At 37.1% G+C, this 25,664-nt stretch overlaps 2 protein-coding genes across 4 annotated transcripts in view; one reads left to right on the forward strand and one right to left on the reverse strand.

Annotated features, from left to right (window-relative positions):
- The window catches only part of LOC148941400 (glycoprotein-N-acetylgalactosamine 3-beta-galactosyltransferase 1-like), an 880,586-nt gene that overhangs the window by 528,614 nt on the left and 326,308 nt on the right, over window positions 1–25,664 (forward strand). The window lies entirely within an intron of this gene.
- The window catches only part of LOC148941403 (glycoprotein-N-acetylgalactosamine 3-beta-galactosyltransferase 1-like), a 190,913-nt gene continuing 190,187 nt past the window's right edge, over window positions 24,939–25,664 (reverse strand). Inside the window, exon 11 of the mRNA XM_089104560.1 lies at window positions 24,939–25,216. Within this exon, the coding sequence (XP_088960686.1) occupies window positions 24,974–25,216 (243 nt within the window). The 3' untranslated portion in view covers window positions 24,939–24,973. The remainder of the gene's footprint in view (window positions 25,217–25,664) is intronic.

Genomic DNA, 25,664 nt, shown 5'->3' on the forward strand with positions numbered 1-25,664 from the left:
TTCTTCCAGTTTTTTTTCCTATGATGTTTCTTTTTCTTAAAGATTTTTTCTTTTTTTTTCATCAAGATTTTTTCTTCGAGACATTTTCTTCTGGATATTTTTCATAGGTCGTTTATAATCCGTCATCAAATATTTTTATCCGCTTTAGGATTCGAATGTAAGATCAGAAATTTCTTCAATGGAAATTTAACTTAGAATCTGGACCAGCAAATCTTTCCTAATATTATGTTCGGGGTAATAAATTCTATGAAATAACATGTTTCCCGAACGAAGAATTCTTTGTTGAGGTTTCTAGATCGATAAAGCTATGGATTGCAAGTTTCCAATCCATTCTCCCAGAGACCGCACTAGAATCCAACAATGCTATTGTTTGTTTTTCTATTAAGCCCACCTGCTTGTTACATTGTTACTTATTTTCTAATATAAGCTAGACAAGACTCCTTGTGAGTCGCAAATGGCTTTGTAAGACAAGGACTTAATATTGTACATACAAGTTTCGTTAATAAACAAATTTACAAACACTACTGAAATACTTTGTTCTTGGGGCACTGAAATAAAAATTCTACGAGAAGGAAGGGGTTATTTTCCACTATAAAGTTATTCAATCAGGGATTGTCAACATAAATGCGGAGAAATTTGCTATGAGCGTACCCATAAAATCAAACATCTAATACTACATGAAAATTGTAGCTTTTCACCGATAAGTCTTGATCCATTGAGGGGAGGGGTGAGTTATAATAGGTAAATTTAAGGGGGCACAAGGCATGTGACTTAATTCTATATTTTGTTCTTATTATTTTCTGACAATTCCCAACCTGTGCCCTTCTATGACTGGCCTTTGAGATCCACTCGAACCCTTCCACAAAATCGTGGCAATAAGCAGCTGGCTCGGGGTACCCCAAAGCATACACTGTTATTCATAAAGTGTTTTTATGATACTTTCTTGATAAAAATCATGCTTTAACTCTATTGTTATTTGTTGTTTTTTTTGCAAGCCAGAGAAATTCTCCGTAAGTGTACCCACTACATCAAAAGTACTATACTACATGAAAACCGCAGCTTTTGTTCGATAAATATAGATCAGATGAGGGGGGTGTGAGTTATTAGAGGCAATTTCAAGAAGACACAAGATATGTGACTTAAGTTCTATATTTTATTCATTCTTTTGTTGTTATTATTTTCTGACAATTCCAAACCTGTGCTACTCTATGACTGACCCGTGACACACAATGGCACCCCTCGACGTTACCGTGGCCAAAGGTGGCTGGTTCATGGCACCAGCTAAAACCCACTATCATTCCTAAAGCGTTTTTCAGATATTTTCTTGATAAAAATCATATTTAAATCTGTTGTTTTTTTTTACAAACCAGACAAATTTGCCGTAAGTATACCCACTACATCAAAAAATATGATACTGCATGAAACCACAGCTTTTGATTGATAAATCTAGATCCATTGAGGATAAAGGGGGAGTTATTAGAGGTAAATTCAAGGGGACAAAAGACATGTGACTTAGTTCCATATTTTGTTGGTATTATTTTCTGACAATTTCCAACCTGTGCCACTCTATGACTAATACGTGACACCCGTTGTCACCCCTCCTCATTCCTAAAGCACTTCAGACATTTTGTTTCTTTTTGTTGGAATATTGACAATTCTGGAAGTAGCTTTATTTAAGGGTATCCCGATTGAAAATTACAGTATTGGAGATATAAATTCTATTAATCTATTACCAAGGGGTGGTACACCATCTGTCAGAGGTGTAAACGGTTTGGCAAAGAGTTTCTGGACTTAACTCCGATTCTACTTCGATAAATTTTCTATAAGGATATTCAAACCAAAAAATGAAAGAAAATAAACTACACTAACACAAAAATCATCAAAAATATAATTCGTTCTGAGCATGCCTGCTCACTTTGGGGATTCTTGATGTTGATCATGGATTCCCTTCTCTTTGGAAAAATCTTCTGTTTGTCCTATAGTTGGACTGTTTCTTTTAAAATTTCATTCTAAGCAATGAATTCCACCACTTTGTGTATTTTTACCGCAACAAGTCATCAGCTTCAGAACAGAATTTGAACTAGTATTTTGCCAAGTGACTGCAAAATGTGACTTTATATTTGGTGATTAAAAATAAAGAATAATACATGCATAGTCACTGATATACTCCTTTTCAAAACCATATACTTGGTTAAAACTACTCAATACTGTCTTATTTGAGATATCACCAAACAAAGGACGTTATGCTATGATGTAACGCATTTTATTATTTTACAGGTGATTATGTAATTGTAGTAGGCCTATTATTATTTTAAATAATGTTTTAACACCCTTGATTTGTGGTAGTACTAATTTGCATATTGTCTTCGATTTTCAAGCATCAACAGACTTCATATCCCACCACGGCAAGGTTTGGCTTCCCTGCGGCACATATCATCACTCCTAAAGCGGTTTTCAACCATTTTCCTACAAAAGCAACCCTGTAATCAAAAATTAGTCTTTGTTTTTATTTCAACACTGGGACTTTCCATTTCATTGTTTCAGTCACTTCTACTTCCGATTCCAGATCCTCCGCTTCTGCACCTGATTCCACAGTTTCGACTCCACCAGTTCCACTTCGAGTTCCTCCGAATCTAGGACTTTTTATGCGGCTTCCCCTGTGATACTCTATGGCTGGCCATTGACAACAGCTAGTTTATTGTACTTTTTCGAACAGTATTATTTGTACATTGGAAATATAAAAACTTACATTTTATTTTAAAAGGTTAAGATGAATGTTTCCATTATTATGTTTCCATTATTTTTAGGGTACGCTTTACAACTCTGACGTTTAGAATTCTCTAACTTCAAGAAAATCAATTTTCTGAAACAAAGATACTACTATCGGGCTCACAAGGGGTCTGCTAGAGTCTGAGATAGGTTAATAGGGTCTTTACCAAAATCTGAGAGAGATCGGCAGGATTTTTTTCAGAAGTCCACGAACAAAGACAGGCACACAAACGGTCAGACGCAAAGGCAATGAAAAGGACAAAAAACACACAGAGTTACACACACAAAAAAGACAGGCAAATACACAATCAGAGACACAGGCAGGGAGAGAAACAGACATAAACACACACAAACACAAAGAGTCATACAAACAAACACATAAAGACAGACACAGAGACAGGCATACACATGGTCAGACACACAGACACGGAGAGAGAGAGATACATAGAACAAATACAAACGCACAGAGTCAGATACAAAAACCCACACTCACAAAGGCAGAAACAGAGACAGACAAACACACAATCAGACACACAGGTGCGGAGAAAGAGAGAGAGAGAGACAAAAACACACACAAACATAGTCAGGCACACAAACATACACAAAGAAAAACACACACATAAAGAGATACACAGAGACAGGAAACCACACAATCACACACACAGGCACGACGAGAAAGGCAAAAAACACACACATACAAACACGCAGAGTCAGACACACGAACAAACAAAGACAGACACGGAGACAGGCAATCACACTGTCCGACACACAGGCACGAAGATATAAAGACAAAAAACACACGCAAAGACACAGAGTCATACACATAATCACACAAAAACCGAAACAGAGACTGGCAAACACACAATCTCACACACAGGCATGGAGAGAGAGAGACAAAAACATTCACAAACACACAGAGTCAAACACACAAAGACAGACACAGAGCCAGACAAAAACATGGTCAGACCCACAGGCACGGGGAGAAAGAGACAAAAAACACAGACAAGCACACGGAGTCAGACAGACAAACACACACAGACAGGTAAACACACAGTCAGACACACAGACACGAAGAGAGAGAGAGAGAAACAAAAAAAACACAAACAAACAGTGTCAGGCACACAAATGTTGTAACGTAAACTTATGGTTGCCACCAGCTGTCATGTGATGACGTGTCTGTTTGCAAACAGAATCCTTGCAACAAATCTGGCAATTTCAGTACCAGAGCCTTCAATAATTACCTTTTTAGTGCATTCAGTGCTTGTATAGCATCTGGTGGACATTCAAATTTGCCAGTTTTTTTAAAAAGATTTTTCAAAGGCTGAGCTCCGGATAACTTGTAATATATCGTCTGAAATAGCTTTGCTTAACCACCTACTGATCTACAGCTTTTATGAACTTTTGGTGGTTTTAATTGCACTATCGCAGGGAATTTTTCTGGATTTGGCGAAATTGTACCTTGATTTATCTAATGTCCGAGAAAGATCAGTTTCGGTACCACAAATTTTAGCTTCTCTGGTTTTAGTTTGAACCCTGATTTTTCAAATATTCATAGTATTCTTCTACGGCCACTCAAATGGTCTTCTAGATTTTCAGTAAATAATATTACATCATCTAAATAAGCTAATGTATCCCTTTTCCCTTTTGTATATAATCCTGTGCTTTTTCCTTGTTCATTGTCTTTTAATATTAGATTCTTTAGTCGGCTAAAACAGTTTGGGCTAAGTGATAAGCCAAAAGGCATACATTCAAATTTGAACGTTCTTCCATCATCTGAAATTACTTTTGCCTTGTGCCTTGTTTCTGTGTCTAAGCCTATTTGCCAATATCCTTCTATCAGCTCAAGACTAGTATAGTATCTGGATCCTCCAAGCGAATCTAATATCGTATCTACTCTTGGAAATTTCATAGCATCTTTTACTGTGACTGTATTTAGCGCCGTAAAATCTATCCATAACCTCCAAGTATCGTCTTTATTCCTGACTATTACTAGTAGAAAACACCACTCGCTAACACATTCTTTAATTACATCCTGTCCCCTCAACTTCTTATATTTGGCCAGTTAGCCATGATCTTAAATGATAAGGGGTCTTATATGGTGACTTTTTAATTGGAGGCCCTTGTGTTGGTATTTTGTGTATAATCAAATTAGTTAAATCATAATCAGCTTTGTGTCTTGCAAACTTCCATTTATAACCCCATAAGATATTTCCCACCTGGGTTTGTACATTTTCCGGTAAATGTGCTAAACTAAACTTTTTTATAAAATCAGTTTTTGCCATTCCGTAATCTTCTTGCGGTTGTGGTTTCGGTGAAATTTGCTCTTGGCTTGTAAAATTTATGGTTAATTTTGGATTCCTTAGTGATTTTATATCTGTTTTTGAAATCTTTTCAGCCAATCCTAGGGTTACTTAGCTTAGCTTTCCCTTATCACTGCTTATGTTTGATAATTTCAATTTTGCGATACCTTTCTCAATTTTAATGACTTGATTTTCCACGGAAATTTGAGGGATACTCCTCGAGAGTGTAACCTCCTATTATGACCTCAATTGTTTTGTTATTACCCTCCTTTGTATTAGATGTCGCTAAGACTTGAGCTGTTGTAGCTCCTTCTATTGTTATTTTCCTGTTCAATTTTAAATTATATTCCGGATTGTCACTATTATTATCCGTTGTTACGCAGCCTTGTCTATCAGTTTTGTTTGGCATGGTTATGGTTGTATTATTGGTTAGGGGCTTCCACACGATTCCATATTTTCTTATATCGTCCACTCTTAAAATACAAGGAAATGGGAGTTGTTTACATATTATCACTGTTACCATTTTTTCTTTATTACCTGTGCTAAATTTTAATGGACATTCACTCAAAATTGTCAGTTTGTGACCTGTTACCAATGTCAGGGTATTATGGCATCTACTAACGCTATTTTGTACACTAAGGGCAAGACCTTCTAAAAAATTCCTCTCTAATTAAGGATTTTGACGCGCATTTATCAAGTAAACATGGTAAATTTGGAAACATTCAATTCTAAAACAACGCAAAATTGTTATATTATTATTTATCTCCGTATCACAACATTCTAAATTATAACGGTGTCTTTGAAAAGATAAAGATAGATAAGGGTTTATTCCAAAAACAACACAACGCAAAAAACAAATGACCTTCCATAAGCTAACGCTTGTTCGGAAGTATTTACCCTCTTAAAATTAACACTTATAATAACATAATAAAGAGAAAGAAGAGAAAAAACGAGAAAAAGAGGACAGAAAGAAAAAAAGAAGAAAAAATGAAAATCCTACACTCACTCGGCTCCTGGTCGCAATAACCAAAAATCAATACTTCACATACTCCAAAACTTCCCGCCGCCATCCCATAAATAATAAATAAACAAAAAAAAAAAAAAAAAAAAAAAATAAAAATACATAGGAAAAACGGGAAAAACGGGTTCCGGGCAAACCTGAGAGTGACTCAACTATACCACCCTTTAAACAAATTCATACAAATTCACACCTATGGAGACAAAGGGTTTTAAGGTCCCGACGGAAATCACATAGATTCACTGAACTTTTTAAAGAAACAGGCAAATTATTCCAGACAACTGGCCCCACATGACGTATTGAAAATAGCGATCTAGTACTAGTAACTTGAGGTGTCCGTATATCTCTAGCATGACGAGTAGGATAATTGTGTATATCATCACCAGAAATAAATAAATTTAAAAAACACTTGGGAACCAAATTAGAAAAATACTTAAACATAAATAACCCATGGTAAAATTTCCCAAGACCTGACACAGGGATAATATTTAACTGTACATATTGGGATCTCACCGAAGTTCTCCGATTATCTCCGGACAACACTCGCAGTGCCATATTTTGTATCACAAGTAACTGCTGCAAATGCACTGAAAATGTGCTAGACCATATACTCACGCAATATATTAAATACGGGTGAACTAACAAAAAATAAATCAATCTCAAAATAGATTCCTGGAAAATATTTTTTAACTTTCTCATCATTCCAACATTTCTTGCAATCTTACTACTAATAAAAGAAACATGACTTTTAAAACTAAGGCATTCATCCACAATAACACCAAGGTATCGTATAGTATTTGTACGCTTAATTACATAATTCTCCATTTGTAAATCCAGAACCCAAGGGTAAAAATTTGGTGATCTACCATATATAATAAAACCTGATTTACTATGGTTTAACAAAAGCTTATTCACTCTCATCCACTTATCTATACTTAACATACCTCTTCTCATTATCTCTATTAAATCAGATTCAGTCTTTGCAGCGGCAGTAAAATGGGTATCATCTGCAAAACTAGGAATAATCACCCTACAATTAGAATGTGCACTATCTAATAAATCCAAAACAGAAAATCATAAGTCATTGATATAAACCAAGAATAAAAGCCGACCTAATACAGAACCCTGTGGAACACCATAATCAACCATTCTTTCACCAGACCTTACATTAGAAATTTCAACGCACTGGGTCCTACCTCTCAAAAAAGTTTCAAATAACTTCAACGCATTTCCTCTAATTCCACAATTTTCTAGCTTCATAATTAAAATTTCATGGGCAATTGTATCGAACGCTTTAACAATATCTAAAAAAATAGACGCCACCTTAAAACCTTGGTCCAAAGCATCATGCACAAACGTTGTCAAAAATAAAACTGCCTGTTCAGTAGACATCCCCTTACGAAAACCGAACTGATTAGAATAGAAAAAGGAATTATTCTCCAAAAACTCAGATACTCTAGAATTAATAAGTTTTTCTACTAGCCTAGAAATAACAGAAAGGAGGGATATCGGTCGATAATGATTCATATTTTTCCTATCACCCCCTTTAAATAAAGGTATTACTCTGGCACTTTTAAGACACTCCGGATATATACCATATTTAAAACTAGCATTAACCAGGTACAAAATTTGTTGTGATATCACAGGAAAAATTGACTTAAAAACCTTTGTTGTAATAAAGTCTGACCCGGATGCACTATTTCGCATACCATTTACCACATCAGACAATTCTTTTTCAGTAACCGGTCGCAAGTACATAGAAACGTCACTACTTTCAGGCAAAAACTGAGTGAAATCACCATCACTTGCATGCTGCTTAACAGACGACGCTAACCGGCCCCCTACACTAGAAAAGTGCTCACACATACGTTCAGTAGTTTGGCGAATATTTTCACCATCAACAAGACTAGTAACAATTTCAGGCTTATTCGGTTTAATAACAGAATTTATAACATTCCAAGTCTTTCTCGGGTTACCCTCCTTATTTTTAAATCTATCACTCAGGTAATTTAACTTAGCCTTACGAAGTATACTATTCAACTTATTACTATACGCTTTATAAATATTTACATCGCTAATACTATTACTTAATGCGGACTTTTTATACAATTGCTGTCGCCTAGCTAGAGAAACTAGAATACTCTTCGTAACCCAAGGCTTCTTCGGCGAATCAAAATACTTACGTTTCTTCCTAACTTGACTACAAGCAACTACTGTATCCTTAATCATCGAATACCAAAGTGTAAATTTATCATTCACATCCATATCATTACTATATAAAAAATCACAATTTTTTCCTCCAAGCTCATTTTTTAACTTCGGTACATTAATAACAGGAAAACAAGTTTTCGGTACTTCAGAACGCTCTGATCTTGGCCGGTTCAAAAGAGAAGGAATAGATACCAACAGACCGAAATGATCCGAAACGTCGTTTACAATGACACTCGCACTACTATATCCAGTATTTAAGTAAATGTTATCAATCAACGTAGCAGAATCATGGCTCACTCTTGTACATATATTAATAGAAGGCTGTAGTCCATAACCTAGCATAGTGTTTAGAAACTCCCTAGCTCTAAGGTTACTATTCACAGTTCTTAAATACAATTTGAAATCACCACAAATAAAACACTGTATATTTTAAATTGTTAAATTATCAAAGTGCGAAAAAGAAACTTTGATAAAATCATCTATATTACACGAAAGTTTTATCTAAAATGCACTCGCAATTAGCTTGAAATTAATCTACTGTAATTATAGCGCCACAACATCCAACACCATTTCTAGATTCAATCTTATATCATGGCTCACCTTGACCTCAAAATCATTACTCAAGTAAATTGCTAAACCGCCATGTTGATTCATCTCTCTATTTTTAATATACAGCTTATAATTACCAATCTCTAACAGAGAAGAACTATGGTTCTTCAACCAAGTCTCCGTTAAAGATAAAACATGAGGGGTTGATTGCAGACATAACTCATTCAAAAACTGGAAAGAACTTCCAATCCCTTGACAATTTAAATGAAAAATACTAAACTCATTTTGACAACTAATAGAACTCAAATCACACAGAAACTTATAACGGGAATCAGGATTAACCTCATGAAACTCACCCACATCAAAATCTCTGTGAAGTACCCCTCCCCCCAAATCATGTAATTTAACCGAATCACTCTCAAGAAAACCCAGCCGTTCCCTACCTAAACTTGACATTTAAAATAATCAATCCGAAGGGATGGAAACCGGATTTTTAGAATGCGAAAAAATAGTAACCTTACCATACCATGAGTGAAACGACCAAGAACTGAGAAAATCCAGACCAACAAATCCTGAAAGAAAACAAGAGATAAGAAAACATGGACTAAACAGAATAAAACAAAAAGAATCGCCAACATAGGAGACATAAATAACAAAAACAATGAATAATTCAAAACACCAAAAAAATTAATAAGTTAATAATTTAATAATAAACGCAACAACCGCTTATTTTAAATTTCATAACTGACACTAAACAGTACTCACACGATTACAAACCATCCGTTCACAAAATTACCATAATATCAAATAGGGACCTATATTAAACTCCTTCTTTACCTTTACCACCGCGTAAACCTCGTCCCCTCGCGTAACTACGCTGATGCACTTTGCTATCACTGCATGGTGAATTAACCTCCGGGATTATATCACTAGGAAAGAATGTCGCTTGCAAACCAGTAGGACGATCAAAATAAAGACGAGGTGAAAAGGTTTTAGTCACCCAAGCTGAAAGAGCTATATTCTTTAACTTAGCTTTCTTTTCAAAAAGTTTTTTTCGTGCCTCCCAGACAGAAAGAGGGGCATCATCACTAATATAAATATCTTTCAGATTCTTCACAAATTTGCCTTTCAAATTCTTGCTAAGTTTTAGTAAATCAATTTTCTGTTCCCTTGAAAAAAAATTAACTTTGAAAAATTTCCGGTCTTTCATGTTTTGTAGCACTGTAAACTTGGGAACCTCACTTACTTCAAGCCCAGACAGACATACTTGCTTAAACGCTTCACTAGCGTCCTCCTTACTGTCACAAGGCAAATTCCAAACAATAATGTTACTGTCAGATACCTGGTATTCACACATCATTAACCGACTTGCCAGATCAATATTGTTTTTCCTCAGTGCCATCGCTTCACTCGTAATAACGCTTATCTGATTTTTTAGGCTATCAGTTTCGCTTTCAACTGATACTACACGGGCTTGAACTTCCGTAACCGATGCGTGACACTCAAGCTGCGCTTTTTCCACCGATATAACCCTTTGTTCCAGAGATCTCATACGTTCATTAATAGAGTCTAACTTAGATCCGTTTTCTTTCACGATTGCCAGCATCGTAACAAAATCTTCGGACAATTTTAACAATGGTGACTGGGACTCCTCGCTAGAAGTGGCCGAAACATCTAAAACTGCTCCAGTTCTATCAGCTCCAGCACGCGGGACTTTTCACCGATGTCCCATCTTATAAGTAATTAAACAAGAACCGGCTTACTTCACGGGGAACCAAATATTTATCCTCGGAGCTACCAACATGCATGAAGAGTTAGCCGTTACAAGGGCACTGCGAACGCCAACTCCGAACTCAGCTCCAAGAACGACTCCTAACGCCCATCTCGAACTCAGCTCCAAAAACAACTTGAAATTTAGGCCAATAGGTCAGCAACAATTCCTCTTCGGGTTAATGCACCAAATTTTAACGAATAATTATAATTTGAACACTCGATCAAAAATCAGAATCACAGTTCAGAATGGTTTATATTCAGAATAAACTTGTAACCGTCACTGGATAGACAAATAAGCGGCTCTCGCGTTATTGGGTCTTACTCAATCATAAGACAAAACATTACAAATGTTAATTTGTTCCAAACTAACCAACTTGGCAATTCAAAAACTAGTCAGTAATAGATCGTAAATCATAATCCATTATTACAATTTGAGTTAAAATGTTCGCTCATTCACTTCTATCGAACAAACACACCTTATTCCATTTAAGATTATTAACTCAGATAATAATTTTTTTAAATACACAAGTATCCAAACAATTCAAATTATAAGCAATCTTCAAAATTCAGGTGTATAACTAATCAGTGACGTCACCGATCCAGTCAAAAAAATTCAATCTCCGATATTTGAGTGCATTCAGGTAATTGCGTAAGATTTAATCCCTTACAAAATTGTGTCACTCTTTAATCCTTTATAAAATATATGTGACCTTCACTGGCGGATGCTGAATGAGTTATAGGCTACCCTTATAGGCTAGTTACTCCTTTTAAATGCCCACTATCGTTTGTCCAAAAGGTTTGGGGGCTTTCTCAGTTCTCTTCCAGGTTGCTATTTTTACCTTGGGTATTATTTATCGTTTGATTCCTAGTGATAGATTCAGGAATATTACTGGATGCTTGTCAAGCATTATTTGTTCCCTGTCTTCTGGATCTTTTACCACCCTGTGCTCTGAACTGGTGTCTTTTTTGGATATTGGGCATTCCTTTTGTATTTTATGCCAACAATCTGCCACAAAGTGATTTGGTTTGCCACAATAATGGCATAGAAATCTTTGCCTAAACTGTCCGTTGGTTTACTGGCCTCTGCGGGGTGTATAATTACTTCTATATATCTTTGATCTTTCATTGTTGATTCTCCTACTAACTGTATTTGGTGGCGGTGGGTGCCCTTATTTTCTATATTTACTAGCCGCTAACAACTCAAGATCGTGGAATTTGTCGGCTACTTCTATAGACGACGACCCTTGGCCTCCGTTGCACTTTTTTGGTTCACGCTCTATCTCTTCAAATTTCACACGCTTTTGCCCACTTCCAAAGTTTAAATTTTCTTGGTTTTCTTTGCTATTTGATTGTGACATTTGATCAAACTTTTTTACAGCTTCATCAATTTTTACCTCTGTCTCCACCAGAATTATAGCCTGCTTGAGATTTTCAGGTTTACGTGTAAATAGTAGCCTTAGCAGTTTTAAAAAATAGGTCAAGGCATGTAATTGTACCTTTTTTACTGTATTGCCACTTCCACCTTTTTCCAACTGTAAGCATACAGACCGACAAATTTGGTCTTTATACTCCTGAAAACTAATTGAGGCATTGAGTGTAACTATCTCTGTTTTTAACCTCTCGGAAACACTCGTTTCTATTAACCCTGTTTTAAATGATTCTATTGGAGTGCCAATATCCTTTGGCTCTTTTCTTTAATCGATTCAATATGTTTAAGTCCACTTCTCTTTAGTCCAGCTGCAACGCGCTGCTCTTTGACCTTATTTTCAAATGTTTCTGTTAATTCTTCGAAAAGTTTCAATTTTTCGATGAATCTATCGACATCCGACATTCCCGCGTATTCTGGTACAACTTTGGCAATTTAAAGCACCGTTGATAGGGAAACCATTTTGTCTTCTGGTAAAGCAATTTTTTTAAATATACAACTTTATTTAGTCCTCTTGACGCAAATATACCACATGCCATCAGCTGTTGTAACGTAAGTTTATGGTTGCCAGTTAAAAACATACATAAACAAACAGAGTAAGACACACACACCCAGAAAAATAGACACAGAGACAGGCAAAAAAACAGTCAGACACACAGGCATGGAGAGAGAGACAAAAACCACAAAAACACACAGAGTCAGACACACAAACACACAAAGACAGACACAGGGACAGGCAAACACAAAGTCACACGCACGCACGGAGAGAGAGAGAGAGAGAGAGAGAGAGAGAGAGGAAGAGAGAGAGAAAAAGAGAGAGAGAGAAGGAGAGAGAGAGACAAAGCACACTCACACAAACCCACAAAGTCAGGCAAATACACACTCAAACACACAGACACGGGGAGGGAGAGAGAGAGAGAGAAAAAAACAAACAACCGCACAGAGTTATACACGCAAACGCCCAAAGACAAACATAAGGACAGTCAAATATAAAGATAGGCAAACACAAAGTCGGACAAACAGTCACGGCGAGAGAGAGAGAGAGAGAGAGAGAGAGAGAGAGAGAGAGAGAGAGAGAGAGAGAGAGAGAGAGAGAGAGAGAGAGAGAGAGAGAGAGAAAACACACTCACACAATTACACAGAGCCAGACAAACACACAGTCAAACACACAGGTACGGAGAGAGAGAGAGAGAGACAAACACACAGTCAAACACACAGGCATGGAGAGAGAGAGACAAAAACACACACAAACACACAGATATACGCAAAGACACACAAAGACAGACAAAGAGACAGGCAAACACAGAGTTAGACGAAAACGCGCAGAGAGAGAGAGAGAGAGAGAGAGAGAGAGAGAGAGAGAGAGAGAGAGAGAGAGATAGACAAAAACACACAGGCAAACGCAGAGAGTCAGACACACAAACACACGATGACAGATACACAGACAGGCAAACACACAGTCTGACACAAAGACACGGAAAGAGAGAGATAGAGAGAGAGAGAGAGAGAGAGAGAGAGAGAGAGAGAGAGAGAGAGAGAGAGAGAGAGAGAGAGAGAGAGAGAGAGAGAGAGAGAGAGAGAGAGAGAGAGAGAGAGAGAGAGAGAGAGAGAGAGAGAGAGAGAGAGAGAGAGAGAGAGAGAGAGAGAGAGAGAGAGAGAGAGAGAGAGAGAGAGAGAGAGAGAGAGAGAGAGAGAGAGAGAGAGAGAGAGAGAGAGAGAGAGAGAGAGAGAGAGATAGAGAGAACACGTACACACAAACACACAAACATACAGGTAAACAGGTAATCTCAATTAGCTATGTCTTGATGCAACCTACTGCAAAATACTTGATAACTTTAATTCAGAGAGAGAGAGAGACAGAGAGAGAGAGAGAGAGAGAAAGAGAGAGAGAGAGAGAGAAAGAGAGAGAGAGAGAGAGAGAGAGAGAGAGAGAGAGAGAGAGAGAGAGAGAGAGAGAGAGCGAAAGAGAGAGAGAGAACACGTACACACAAACGCACAGACTCAGAAGCACAAACGCACAAAGATAGACACGGATACAGGTAAACACACGGTCAGACACAGAAGAACAGACAATGAAATGACACTTGAATCGATTTGACCAATAAAAGTACTGTCAACAGAGCCAATGAAGTGACTACCTAAATCTACTTGATCAGTGAAAGTACCGCCTACCATGGTCGGCGGTACCTGCAACCAGCCTATAACTAACTTCGATAACTAAATTCAAGTACCAATAGCCAAACTGGCACACTCCCATAGTACCTGCAGCCAGCCTATAGCTGCCACCAGGTACCTGCAAAAAAAATAGCGCATCTCGGGTACCAGCAGCCAACCAACCCCTTACCGGGTAGATGCATAAAGTATTTTACACGCTCCAGATGGCAGCATAAGTGATTTTTAACTGATAGATTGCTTTCAACCTATGTTCATTTAAAGTTCACTTAGCATGGCCCGCGCTAAGCTAAGACGAAATAGAAAGTCCCGCTGTTCAAATAAAAACAATGATCAATTTTAGATTATAGGATTGTGTCTGTAGTAAAATGGTTGAAAAATGCTTTAAGAATGATGATGTAAGCCACAGACTGCCATGGGGCAGCCACACATAACCATGAGGGTTAGTGAAGTGTGTTGATGCTTGAAAATCGAAGACAGTATTCAAATCAACGCTTCGACAAAGCAATAGAGTAAAAAAATTAGGCCTATTTTTATCAAGAAAATGTCTGAAAATGCTTTAAAAACTATGACGGATGCTTGAAGGTGTCACGGGCCATTCACAGAGTTTTAGAGGTTTGGAATTGTCAGAAAAGTAATACCAACAAAATATTAAACTAAGTCACATCTCTTGTGTCCCCTTGAATTTACCTCTAATAACTCAACTCCTCTCCTCAACGGATCCATATGTATCGATCAAAAGCTATGGTATTCATGCAGTATTATATTTTTGGTGATGTGGCTGTACTTATAGAGAATGTCTCAACGTTTATGTTGACAATCCCTGACTGAATGGCTTTATAGTGGAAAATAAGCCTTTCCTAGCTGTATAAAGTTGATTTCAGTGCCCGAAGAATAATGTGTTTCAATAATGTTTGTAAATTTGTTTATTAATAAAACTTGTATGTACAATAAAAAGTTCTTGTTTTGCAAAGCCATTTGAGAATCAAAACAGAGTCTTGTAAAGCACAAGATAGAATATTAATAACAATGTACCAAGCAGGTGTGCCTTATAGATCAATAAACAATAACATTGTTGGATTCCAGCTCACTCTCGGGTAGAATGGATTGGAAACATGCAATTCATAGCTTTATCGATCAAGAAACCTCTGCAGATAATTCTCCGTGCGGGAATCAGGTTATTTCATAGAATTTACTTCCAAGAACATAACAGTAGGAAAGATTTGCTGGTCCAGACGTCTAAGACCCCGTTCCATTGGAAAAATCTCTGGTTTTGCATTCGATTCCTACAGCGGACAAAAATCTTTGATGGCAGATTATAAGGATTCCCTGGGTGTAAAATCTTGAAGAAAATCTCTCAAAGAAAACATCTGGAAGAAAAAAAGAAAAAAATCTTGAAGAAAAAAATACCTTGAAGAAAAAAAATATCTCCTAAAGTAATATGTAACACCCGTGTGAGTGCCATCCTCAGTTACAACCGGAGGTTCGCCACTTAGCTAGTGGACCCTAAGCTCTAAAAAGTCACGCGAGATTACGTAACAATAAAAGAGAAAACATTCCCTATTACGTAGCAAGCAGCTCCTATAACGTAATAAACAGGTGCGCGTAATCAATGACACCTGCTGGTTGCTAAGGACTCGGAACTAGTTACTAAGGCCTGCGCTGATCTGAACTGGAAACCCTTCACTACTCGCAAATTCTAGAACTGTAGCGACTTCTCATGAAAATGGGGGTGAGCATAGTAATTTTTAGGTAAACGGGAGAGACAAGGAAGGCAAAGCCCCATCGTCTGAGGAAGGAAAGACATGTGGCTTCAGTCACAACGAGGGTGGACGTGGTGTTCCGTAGGAGAGTTTGGGAGAGGAAAACGGCCTTGTCATTCTGTCTAAGGGAGAAAATACACGATATTTCGGTAGTAATGGTGGAGGATTGGCATTCCGTAGGATTGTGGGAGATATGGATATAGCAAGATCATCCTATTCAGAAAAAAAGGAACGTAATATTCCATTTCGGAAAGCGGACAATCCTGTAAAATGATGTTTTTCTTGTTATATTATGTTACAAATGATTGGGTACGAACCTTGTGTTGCCAGTATGAGGCTGAAATAATAAAGCGTCGAGATGAGGCACAGAGTGTGCCAGACAATGTAAAGACAAGTTTAGATTGTCGGCTTTTCCTCAAAATGTTCGAGAAACTAGAGTGAAATATGAAAAAATCTGTCATCCATCTGCCGCAAAACGTAGCCTAGCCACCTCATCCTTTCCCTCATTATAGCCATGGAAAGGGATTGAACCGTATTTTTCGTACAGCTTACAGTTTGAGATGCGGTCAGTCAGTAGGGGACCTAAAACAATCCGAAGGCAATTTCTCTGGAAAACATCTAGCAATTCCTCGTCCGTTTTTGGAGTGCCTACGCTTCATGACTATACTTGGGCATTGCATTACTGTAGCTTCTAGTATTCTAATCTTGATTGGCAGACTTATCTTCCTATTCTTCCAAACCATTTTGATCTTTGAAAAAACATTATGGGCCTTGGCTTTTCTACTATTTACATCTTCACTGCACTCACTAGCTTTACTAATAATACTACCTAGGTATTTGAAGCTGTCTACTTTATCAACCTTCTCGTTACCCAACATCAGTTCTTCATCTTCAATTATTCCTAGTTTTAACTACTTACAAGGTTACAAGAACCATACAAGGATAGGAGCCTCGCTAAAGCTATTCTATCAGCTGAATCAAACGCTTGTTCAGACTCTATAAAACTGAAGAATAAAGGGGTTTGATTGCTCAGGCATTTATTAATTATTAATCTAAGAGTTAAAATTCGGTCAACACACCCTCTATCCTTCTTAAGACCACATTGTTCTTCCCTTATAACTTTATCTACAACATCTCTAAGTCTAGAAATTATTATCATACTAAGTAATTTGCTTCCTCCAGAAACTAGGCTAATGTCTCTACATTTATCACACTCACTCTGATCACCTTTCTAATTCAAGGGTTTAATTAGGGTTTTCCGAAAACCGCTAGGTACTACCCCTTTTTCAAAAATCATATACACACTCATTTACCACACTATGAGCACCTGAGGCCTTACTAATTTTTATTCCTTTTAGTACTGTCACTAGTTCTTCTTTTGAAAATATATCTTCCTTCACCTCCAAAGTGTCATAAACATTTTCATTCTTTTCTACATTGCTTCCTGTAACTCTATTACGGTTTAGACCGTTCTCGAAATGTTCTGCCAATCGCTCTTTAACTCTTTCCTCATCACAAATTGTCAACCCGCCCCAATCTTTAACTGAGACAAGTCCAGATTGGCTATTCCCTCTCGATTCATTAACATGCCAGTGCAATATTTTACTATTATACCGTCTGGCTGCATCTTCGGGAATTTTATCCATGACCTCCACTCCACACCTCCTTAATCCGTATTTTAATGCTTTCTCCGCTTCCTTCAAACTCCTATTATTTCCATATGATCTATCACTTAAATAGTTCTTGCACAATCCTTTCCTTCTCTGTATTAAGCATAAAGCATTTTCGATAGTACTCCTAGCCGTGTTTTTAACTTGCTTCCCTAAGACACCATCAGCGACTTCACAAACCATTATCCTAAAATTATTCCCTTCTACATTGTCAAATTTTAAACTCTTCGGCTTAGTGCTTAACTGTTCCTGGAAAGTTTTTCTCTCAAATTTTATCCTGACGACTACCAACGTCATGGCTTCCCGAAAGATAGTTGCCCTTCCTAAATTTCAGCTTTAAAATTAACATTAAGCACTACTAAATGATGATCTTTACTTTTAAAATCAATAACAGCAGTCCTATATGGGTCTAGGTATTTCTCCTGCGGAAAATTCCCCCTCAGAAAATCCCCCAGGAACATTCTCCTTTGAAAATCCCCCTGAATAATTCCGGATGTTCTACTCACCTATTTAAGTCAGAAGCAATGCTACACCGTTACCATAAAAATATTCATTTTTTTGCCACAGATGGAAGGTGTGGTCGCATAAACTTTGGAGGGGGCTCATTCGATTGCAAATTAAAAGCTGTAGTGCCCTTTTTAAGAGTCAAAAGTGATATGAAGGTAACAAGACACCCACCATCACCGTTTTTTCCGCAAACCTATCCGATCAGAATTTTGAGACAATCATTTTGTTCAAAGTAGTCCAAACGTCACACACTATGTCTCCGAGTTTGACAAACATTCTTTCAACCCCCGAAGCAAGGGTCGTAAGCTATGCAAGTTACCTCTTGTTGAGATATAAGATTTTAAGGGATGGGTGGTCCAATAAACTTCGGAGGGGGTTCATTCAATTGGAAATCAAAAGTTCCACTGCCCTTTTGAATATTTAACCTGATTTCAACCAGTTACTACCCAAGGAGTTGTTACCGATCACAGTGTTATAAATAGGTTTCTTATTCCCTTTGAACGACCCTTGTGTTTCAGCAGTCGTGCCTAAGGAATTATGACCGAAAGTCAAACTTTGGTATAAAGACCGAGGTTTTGAGGAGGGGTAGCCCTCCGCTCATATACGGAATAATCTCTGTTTGTTTTAAGTTTTAATGTTACTCCTTACTTTCAGTTGGAAAAAGTTTTTTTTCTAATCTAATTTCTGATTGTTGTTTCAAATCATGCCTAGGCTTAACCAAGATATGATGTGGGCTACCCACACAGTTTATTGCTGTTAAAGTGTATGTACCAATAGTTATAAATTGGTTAGTAGCTTCCCACTTTTTCAATTTTCTGCTTGAGAATTCAAATATTAGACTGTAAGTAAAACTTTGGACAAGATTTGAGCATTTAGTCAAAATTTCCGATGAACAGTAAGTTTGTTGAATAATTTCTTAAAAATAATTTTTCTAAAGAATTTCGGGTGGACGACGACGGGTATTATTGTTCATGTGGATGGAAGTTCTGCATGGCATGGTCTTCTATGTGGCTGAAGCCATCACAACCTCCACAAAAGTGTTTTCTGATGTTGACATACAACGTAAACGTATTTTTGAATACATTCAAACATTTGACATTGGAAAAGAGGAAAATTACCATTTAAGGTCCAGGAAAACAAAGCTTCTGATAATGCTTTCAGACCAAAAGTATTCTCGGGAATCCAGAGGGATTAGAAATCAATTTCCAACCCCCCCCTCTCCGTCCCCAAAGCTTCAATGACAGTTAGAACATTCGGGCATTAAAATACATTCTTGAGGCACCTGCCCTTGGCCATTACTTCATATAGCTGATGTGTACTTACACATCACTTCGTATAATTTTTAACATTATGAGGCAAATCAGTTTGTTCAAATGAAGCTTTAAAATAAATACAAGAAACGTTTTCTGACATAAAAAGAAAGGAGTCTCCCCGTAGAACCCTTATCCAGGTTTAGTCTAAATTAAGGGAGATGGTAGATTAACTCCTATATTTATACGAAAGCTCATGGACAATTAGACAATTTGGGCATTGATATGTACTCTTTAAGACATATGTCGCTCTCCCCCCCCCCAGCATGCACAATGACCCACCGCCCCTCCCTTATACTACCTATAGCGCAATTACATATCACCAAACATAATTTTATGAAAAAGCCTATGAATCAACTGAGTTAAATGTACCATAAAGATAAATGTCCACATTAACAATATTGTCTTATATGGACTACGCAACTTTTCACTGACAAATGCGCAACTATGTGTCATTACTTCCTCTGCAGCTGGAAGCTCAATGTATAGTTTTTTTTATACTTTTAAATCAATTGGCATTCTCATAATTTCCAACTGATAGCAACTTGGTTGTCTTTGGGGGGAAATCATGCTTTTTCAGGGTTTTTCGAACATTAGGAGTTTTCTCAGGCTCGTAACTTTTAATGGGTAGCTTTAAACTTAATAAATTTTGTGTATTTGGAATCAGCATAAAAAAAAATTTTATGTATTAATTGTTATTAAAATTTCTTTTTTTCGGGTTTCAGTTACAATTGCCCCGAGTCGCAAGCTGTCTTTAGGTCCAAGAATTAACAAGTTGCTACACCTAGTTTAGATCCAAAAGTGCACCAAGCCGGGCACTGAAGGTCCAATTTCAGTGTGAGTCCAATAAATCCATTCACTTTAAAACTTAAAAAAACATCTTTTCTACACCACCTATGAGGCAGAGATCCAGACGCGTTTTTTTTTTTATAGAAGTATCGCCAGTTTCTTTAACTCGTTAATACTAGTCAAAAGTTACTTGTAACTAGTACAAACGAGTAAGAAAATGTTCAATTTAAATTAAAAAATTAAATATTATTTAAAATATATATAAAACAGTTTTATTTACTTTATATACGAAGTTTGCTGTGGACGGCTCTTGGATATAGGTCCGAACTATTTTTTTAGAACAAATTTCAGTGTGCTAGGTAAATTCCTTGTTGTTGTTTTTATCCATGATCATTCTTTGTCAAAAAATACACAATTCCAAACATTTGCAGACGAGAGCATTAAACCTCTACAGTATGGTTCTCTGGTTGTTTTATTGTAAAGGAGGGGTCAGAAGCCTCAAAGGGTACATTTTAATGCCAAAGCATCCTAACTCTCATTGAGCCTTCTGGTAATTACAGAATTAGTTCTAAGGAATGGTGAGGTAGAAATTGATATCTAATCCCTCTTGATTTCTAGGAATATTTATGATCTACGCTGTTGTTATGAAAATAAAGAGCAACCCTAAAATAAGCAGAATTTATTCCGTACTAGAGGAGGCTACCCCTCCCTCATTCTCATCTCCACTTCACGGTCGTAGAAACTTCGGATGATGCTCGTTCGATCAGGAATTGAGAGATCTACTCCTCTTTTTATCAGTCGAAAGTGATTGGAGACCACCTAGCCCCTGTCCCAAACTGTTTTTGATTGCTGGTCCTTTTGTTACTCCTTATAACATCTAATCGACATTTTGAGGTACCTCATTTGTACTTCCTTTTTAGCTGCTCAATTTTGCGTATGAAGGAATTTTCCATGGGGGGAATTTGCCACGGGGGAATTTTTCGGGAGGGAAAAATTCGGCTTCCCTCCCATATTCCCAAATATCTTGTATGGGTCCTGCCAGGTTTTGGTTTACAATGATATAATCATTAAGGTTAACTGTCTTACCGTCAGGTGAGTAGGCTACCATGTTAACTTATGGGTCATCATATAATCAAATACTGTGTTGGTATTAACTAGATTGTTATACCTACAAAATTGCAACAGTCCGTAACCATTGCTGTTTTCTTTTCCTATACCAAATTTACCTAGGCTAGGATACCATCTATCCCTATTTTTATCGTCCTCGGCATTAAAATTCCCTAATATAAATACCGTGTTTCTCCCTCGGACCCTGTCTATTTGTTCCTATAGCTATAATGAAAATTCATCTGAGTCACTACAGTTTCTATCAGACGGTTCTACATGGCCATATACTGCTATGACTGATACCCTGCCCTTTTTAGTCATAAAATGAGTGACTAGCATTCTATTATTAATACCTTTCCAATCTAAACAGGACTTGGCAGCTTCCTTATTCATCATGAGCCCTAGTCCATGCCTTTGCACCGCATCTCTACTACCCGAGTAAAAAAAAATTCTACATCACCTATTTTCATGTTTCCTATACTTGGGATATGAGTTTCTGAAAATCCTAACAAGTCCAGTTCGAAGCATTTGAATTTGTCAGCCAAAATTTCGACAAGATACTGGTTTTTTAACGTTGTTACAATTTTCGTTTTTATTTTCCAAGTTACAATTTTCGTATTCTATAAAGCGTTGAAATTAGAATGGTCTCAGGAAAAACGATGGTCCCAGAACCAGTGCAAGATGGAGACTAACACATCTTCTCAAGTTTACACGAAGCGCTTAAGCCGGCTTAGAAACAAACAGCAAGAAGTCCCTGGGACATCCAGTTGAATGGAGGCTTTGTACAATCCTGGGTCAATCTTGGTCATAACATTATTTTCACATTTTGTGATGCTCTTCTATCAACATGAGTCGAGATAGTGCACTGACAATGTAAAGCCTATTACCTCCAACTCATTATATATTCATGCGTACAAATATTATGCTACTACAGGGAGGCAAACCATAATGGATAGCTTAGCTAGGAAGAGGTTTTTCAGCCCAAAAAAGCCCACCAAAACAATACAAACCCAGAAAAACTATTTATGCATCATAATCCAGCGCAAAAGCTGTGTCGTTTACTAGACTGTAGTTTCCTCGAAGGGTGCCACTCCTCAAAGTCACCCTGCAGCGCATTCAGCAGTCACAGTTTTTGGTTAGGAAAACTCGTAAAAGGTCCACCCTCTTGCTACTATGAGGCCACTTAAGCAAGATTGCGCTCTCAGGAATAGGGATAGAGAAACGAACTTACGACAGAGCGGAGACCCCAAACAATCTTAAAGCACCGGCACAGCTCCAACCTTTTATACTGAGCCTATACTTGTCAAGGCGTTCGTCAGGGCACAAAATAAAAATACTATCTAAAAAATGTTCCAATCGCATTTTGATTTGGTATACCGTTTTCCTAAATTATGCATAAGCAATTTTGGGTCATAAGAGACATAGCATAGTGATATTTATATTTTCTTTTTTTTGGGGGGGGGACATCAAAAGTAATGGAAACCGAAGTATTTGCACTATCATGATGTCAACTAGGTATAATCAAATGTACGTGGCCTCTATTTTAAATGGGTTTTTTTTTTAGCCCTCCAACCATTTAGATTATTCTGGCTACCTTAAAGTTTTGTTTCGACGTCTTATTGGGCAATGAGGTACCTGGATTGAAAATCAAGTATTTTGCAGTAGGCATCAAGACATGGCTAAGTGTAGAAAAAAGCCAGGACAGATAGTCCGAGTAATTGAGAGGGAAAAATGTTAAATGGCACGGGTAAATGGATAAATACTTGCCTGTTAGTTTTTGGAAAGGCACGCCTGCCTAGAGACTCAGGCAGGTTGACCAAGAATTTAAAATTGACAAGGTGTTGAAAGGGTTATTGGCTCCACTCTCGTCAATTGCGTCCCACAAAAAGGGGAATAGAATTTATAGCTTACGGGCAAATAAGCACTTCACTCGCTTGATAACATTTGGCACATATCACCTCTTACTGAATCCACGCTAAGAAAATACGACTAACACAACTGACTAAGAAAATACGAATTTTGAATTTTTTTTACACATGGGTCTTCATTCCCAGTTTGTTAGAAATGATGTATTCAAAGACATATTTTATAATTATTGATCAAGACCGTACTACTTTCTGGGAATGATCCCTCGCCTTTCATTAAAATTATTATAACCAATCTTCTGTAATTTTTTTTATGATAAGCTACTGCCTAGTTTACCAATTTTGTCCAATTGTAATCAATACAATTGGAATCTTTTTGTTTGAGTGAAGATGAGTTTAACAGCCCATAATCTTTAGGAAAAAATTCGCTAGTCTTGAAGTCCGTCACAAGAACCAACAAATAGAGCCAATTGGTATACATTTTATGTAACAGAAATAAAAGTAAAGGTCCTGTCATATTAGGGAAATTCCAGTTTTAAATTTAGTCCTTTGTATGCTGTTTTAAATTCTGATATCATTCTTGTCATAAAAACATACTTTTTTTTAGATTTAATTTCAGTTAAAGGGGTTGTTTAACTATTACAATTAACAGCAGAGGAACAATGTAGGTGGTGACTGAATTTTGCTGATAATATTTGTTTTGCGTCGTGTTAAGTCTTAATCGTGTTCTGCGGCCTACTGATATTCAAAAAGTTCACTTTTAAATCGATGTCCACTTTTTTCTTTTGTTTCACATGCACATTTTATATTAAAATTAAAGTGGTAAGTAAAGTAAGGACAACGGCATTAAACCCTTAAGGTCCAAACCGACGGTGCTGATCTCCGTTTCATGGCCCTTCAGCCAGGAAATGCAATAAGGGGCTGGGGGCCAGCCATCCTGCGCTTTCGCACACCCTTCCTGCTTACTTTCCCCAGATTTCTCCACGTACCCATTTAGAGCTGGGTCGACTCTGGCTAAGCTTACAGGGTCCCACCACTGACCCGCGTCGCAAACCAAATAAACCCAGAGTGCAGGGATCGAACCCGTGCACTTTGGACAAAGAATTCTCAACCCAGCGCACATCCACTTAGCCAGGACGGCTATGAACAGGACGGTTCATAGAATCATAATATGGGAGACTGGGAGACTTTTAGGTTTATTTCTGATAAAGTACTTTACATTTCTTTTTATTATCTGCTTGTGGTTCTAAATTATTTAATTCCAAGCATAATCAATTTGCTGGAAAAAGAATCATTACGGGAGAGAAGATGGATGAAAGGGAAACAATGCACACTGGGTTGAGCGGACAATAATTCCGCCTTCGTTGTTATACTACCGATAGATTTTCTATTCGTAATCCAAACAACTTTATAAAAAACAATAAACATCACAGATTTGCAACAGATAAAAAATTATGTGGGAAAAAAAAGAAACTTTCATCTCATTAAACAGTCCTATCGATATGCCCATTCTATTCATAGCGTTTTTCATAGGCATTGTATTTTTGTACCTTCTTGGAAACTTCTTTTAATTCTCATTCAACTTCTTTTTTCTTCTTTTGTTCTTTCTTCAGTGTCATACTTCTCAAATTCTTTGAACATTATCACTTCTATTTTAGTTTCAATTGTTCTTCTTGTCATTATTAGTCATTTTTTCTTCTTTTAAAATCTCTTCCTTTTTTCTTTCTTCATCTTTTACCTTCTTTTATTTCTCTTTTTTCTTCCTTTCTTCTTCGTTAATTTGGGTTTCATCCTCACCTCTCTTCTTCTTTATGTCTTGTTCTTTATTTTTATTCTCTTGACTTTTTTTATTTTCCTCTTCTTCTTTCTTTTTCTTATTTTTCTCTTCTTCTAACTTCTGTTTTTCTTCTTCTTTCTTCTTGTTTTCTTCCTCCTTTTTCTTATTTTCCTCTTCTTTTTTCTTGTTTTCGTCCTCTTTTTTCTTTGCCTAGAATATAAAAACTTCCTTATCAAAATTCCGATAAGTCAAATGCAGCAGTTCAAAGGCGTTATGTGGTGATTTTCAAATGAAATTTAGGTGTCCCCCTTTCAGAAAGAGCACTCTTGGCTACCAAATCCATCCTATTTTCCTGTTTTTTTTTATGGTTTTCTAGAAACTTACTAGATTTTGATTGTTCCTAAATTTACCAGTCTTGTTCTCTTGCTCTCGCAAACACTTGACACAATACAGCAGCAATTAGAATCAGAATACCTAATAAAATATTTGGAGGCCAAAATACTATTCGGACCAGGGAATAAAACCTGTCCTCATGATCAGCCATATATCGCACAAGTCACTTTCCATTTTTCTTCCTTTTCTGTAAAGCCTGATCTACAACTTAACTCTTACCGCAATTGCTCCAGCTAAAGTAAGCGTCAAGATTATCAAGATTATT

The sequence above is a fragment of the Artemia sp. Qi Xiang Cuo genome, chromosome 18, assembly GCF_049724085.1.
Source record: "Artemia sp. Qi Xiang Cuo chromosome 18, ASM4972408v1, whole genome shotgun sequence".
Taxonomy (NCBI): domain Eukaryota; kingdom Metazoa; phylum Arthropoda; class Branchiopoda; order Anostraca; family Artemiidae; genus Artemia; species Artemia sp. Qi Xiang Cuo.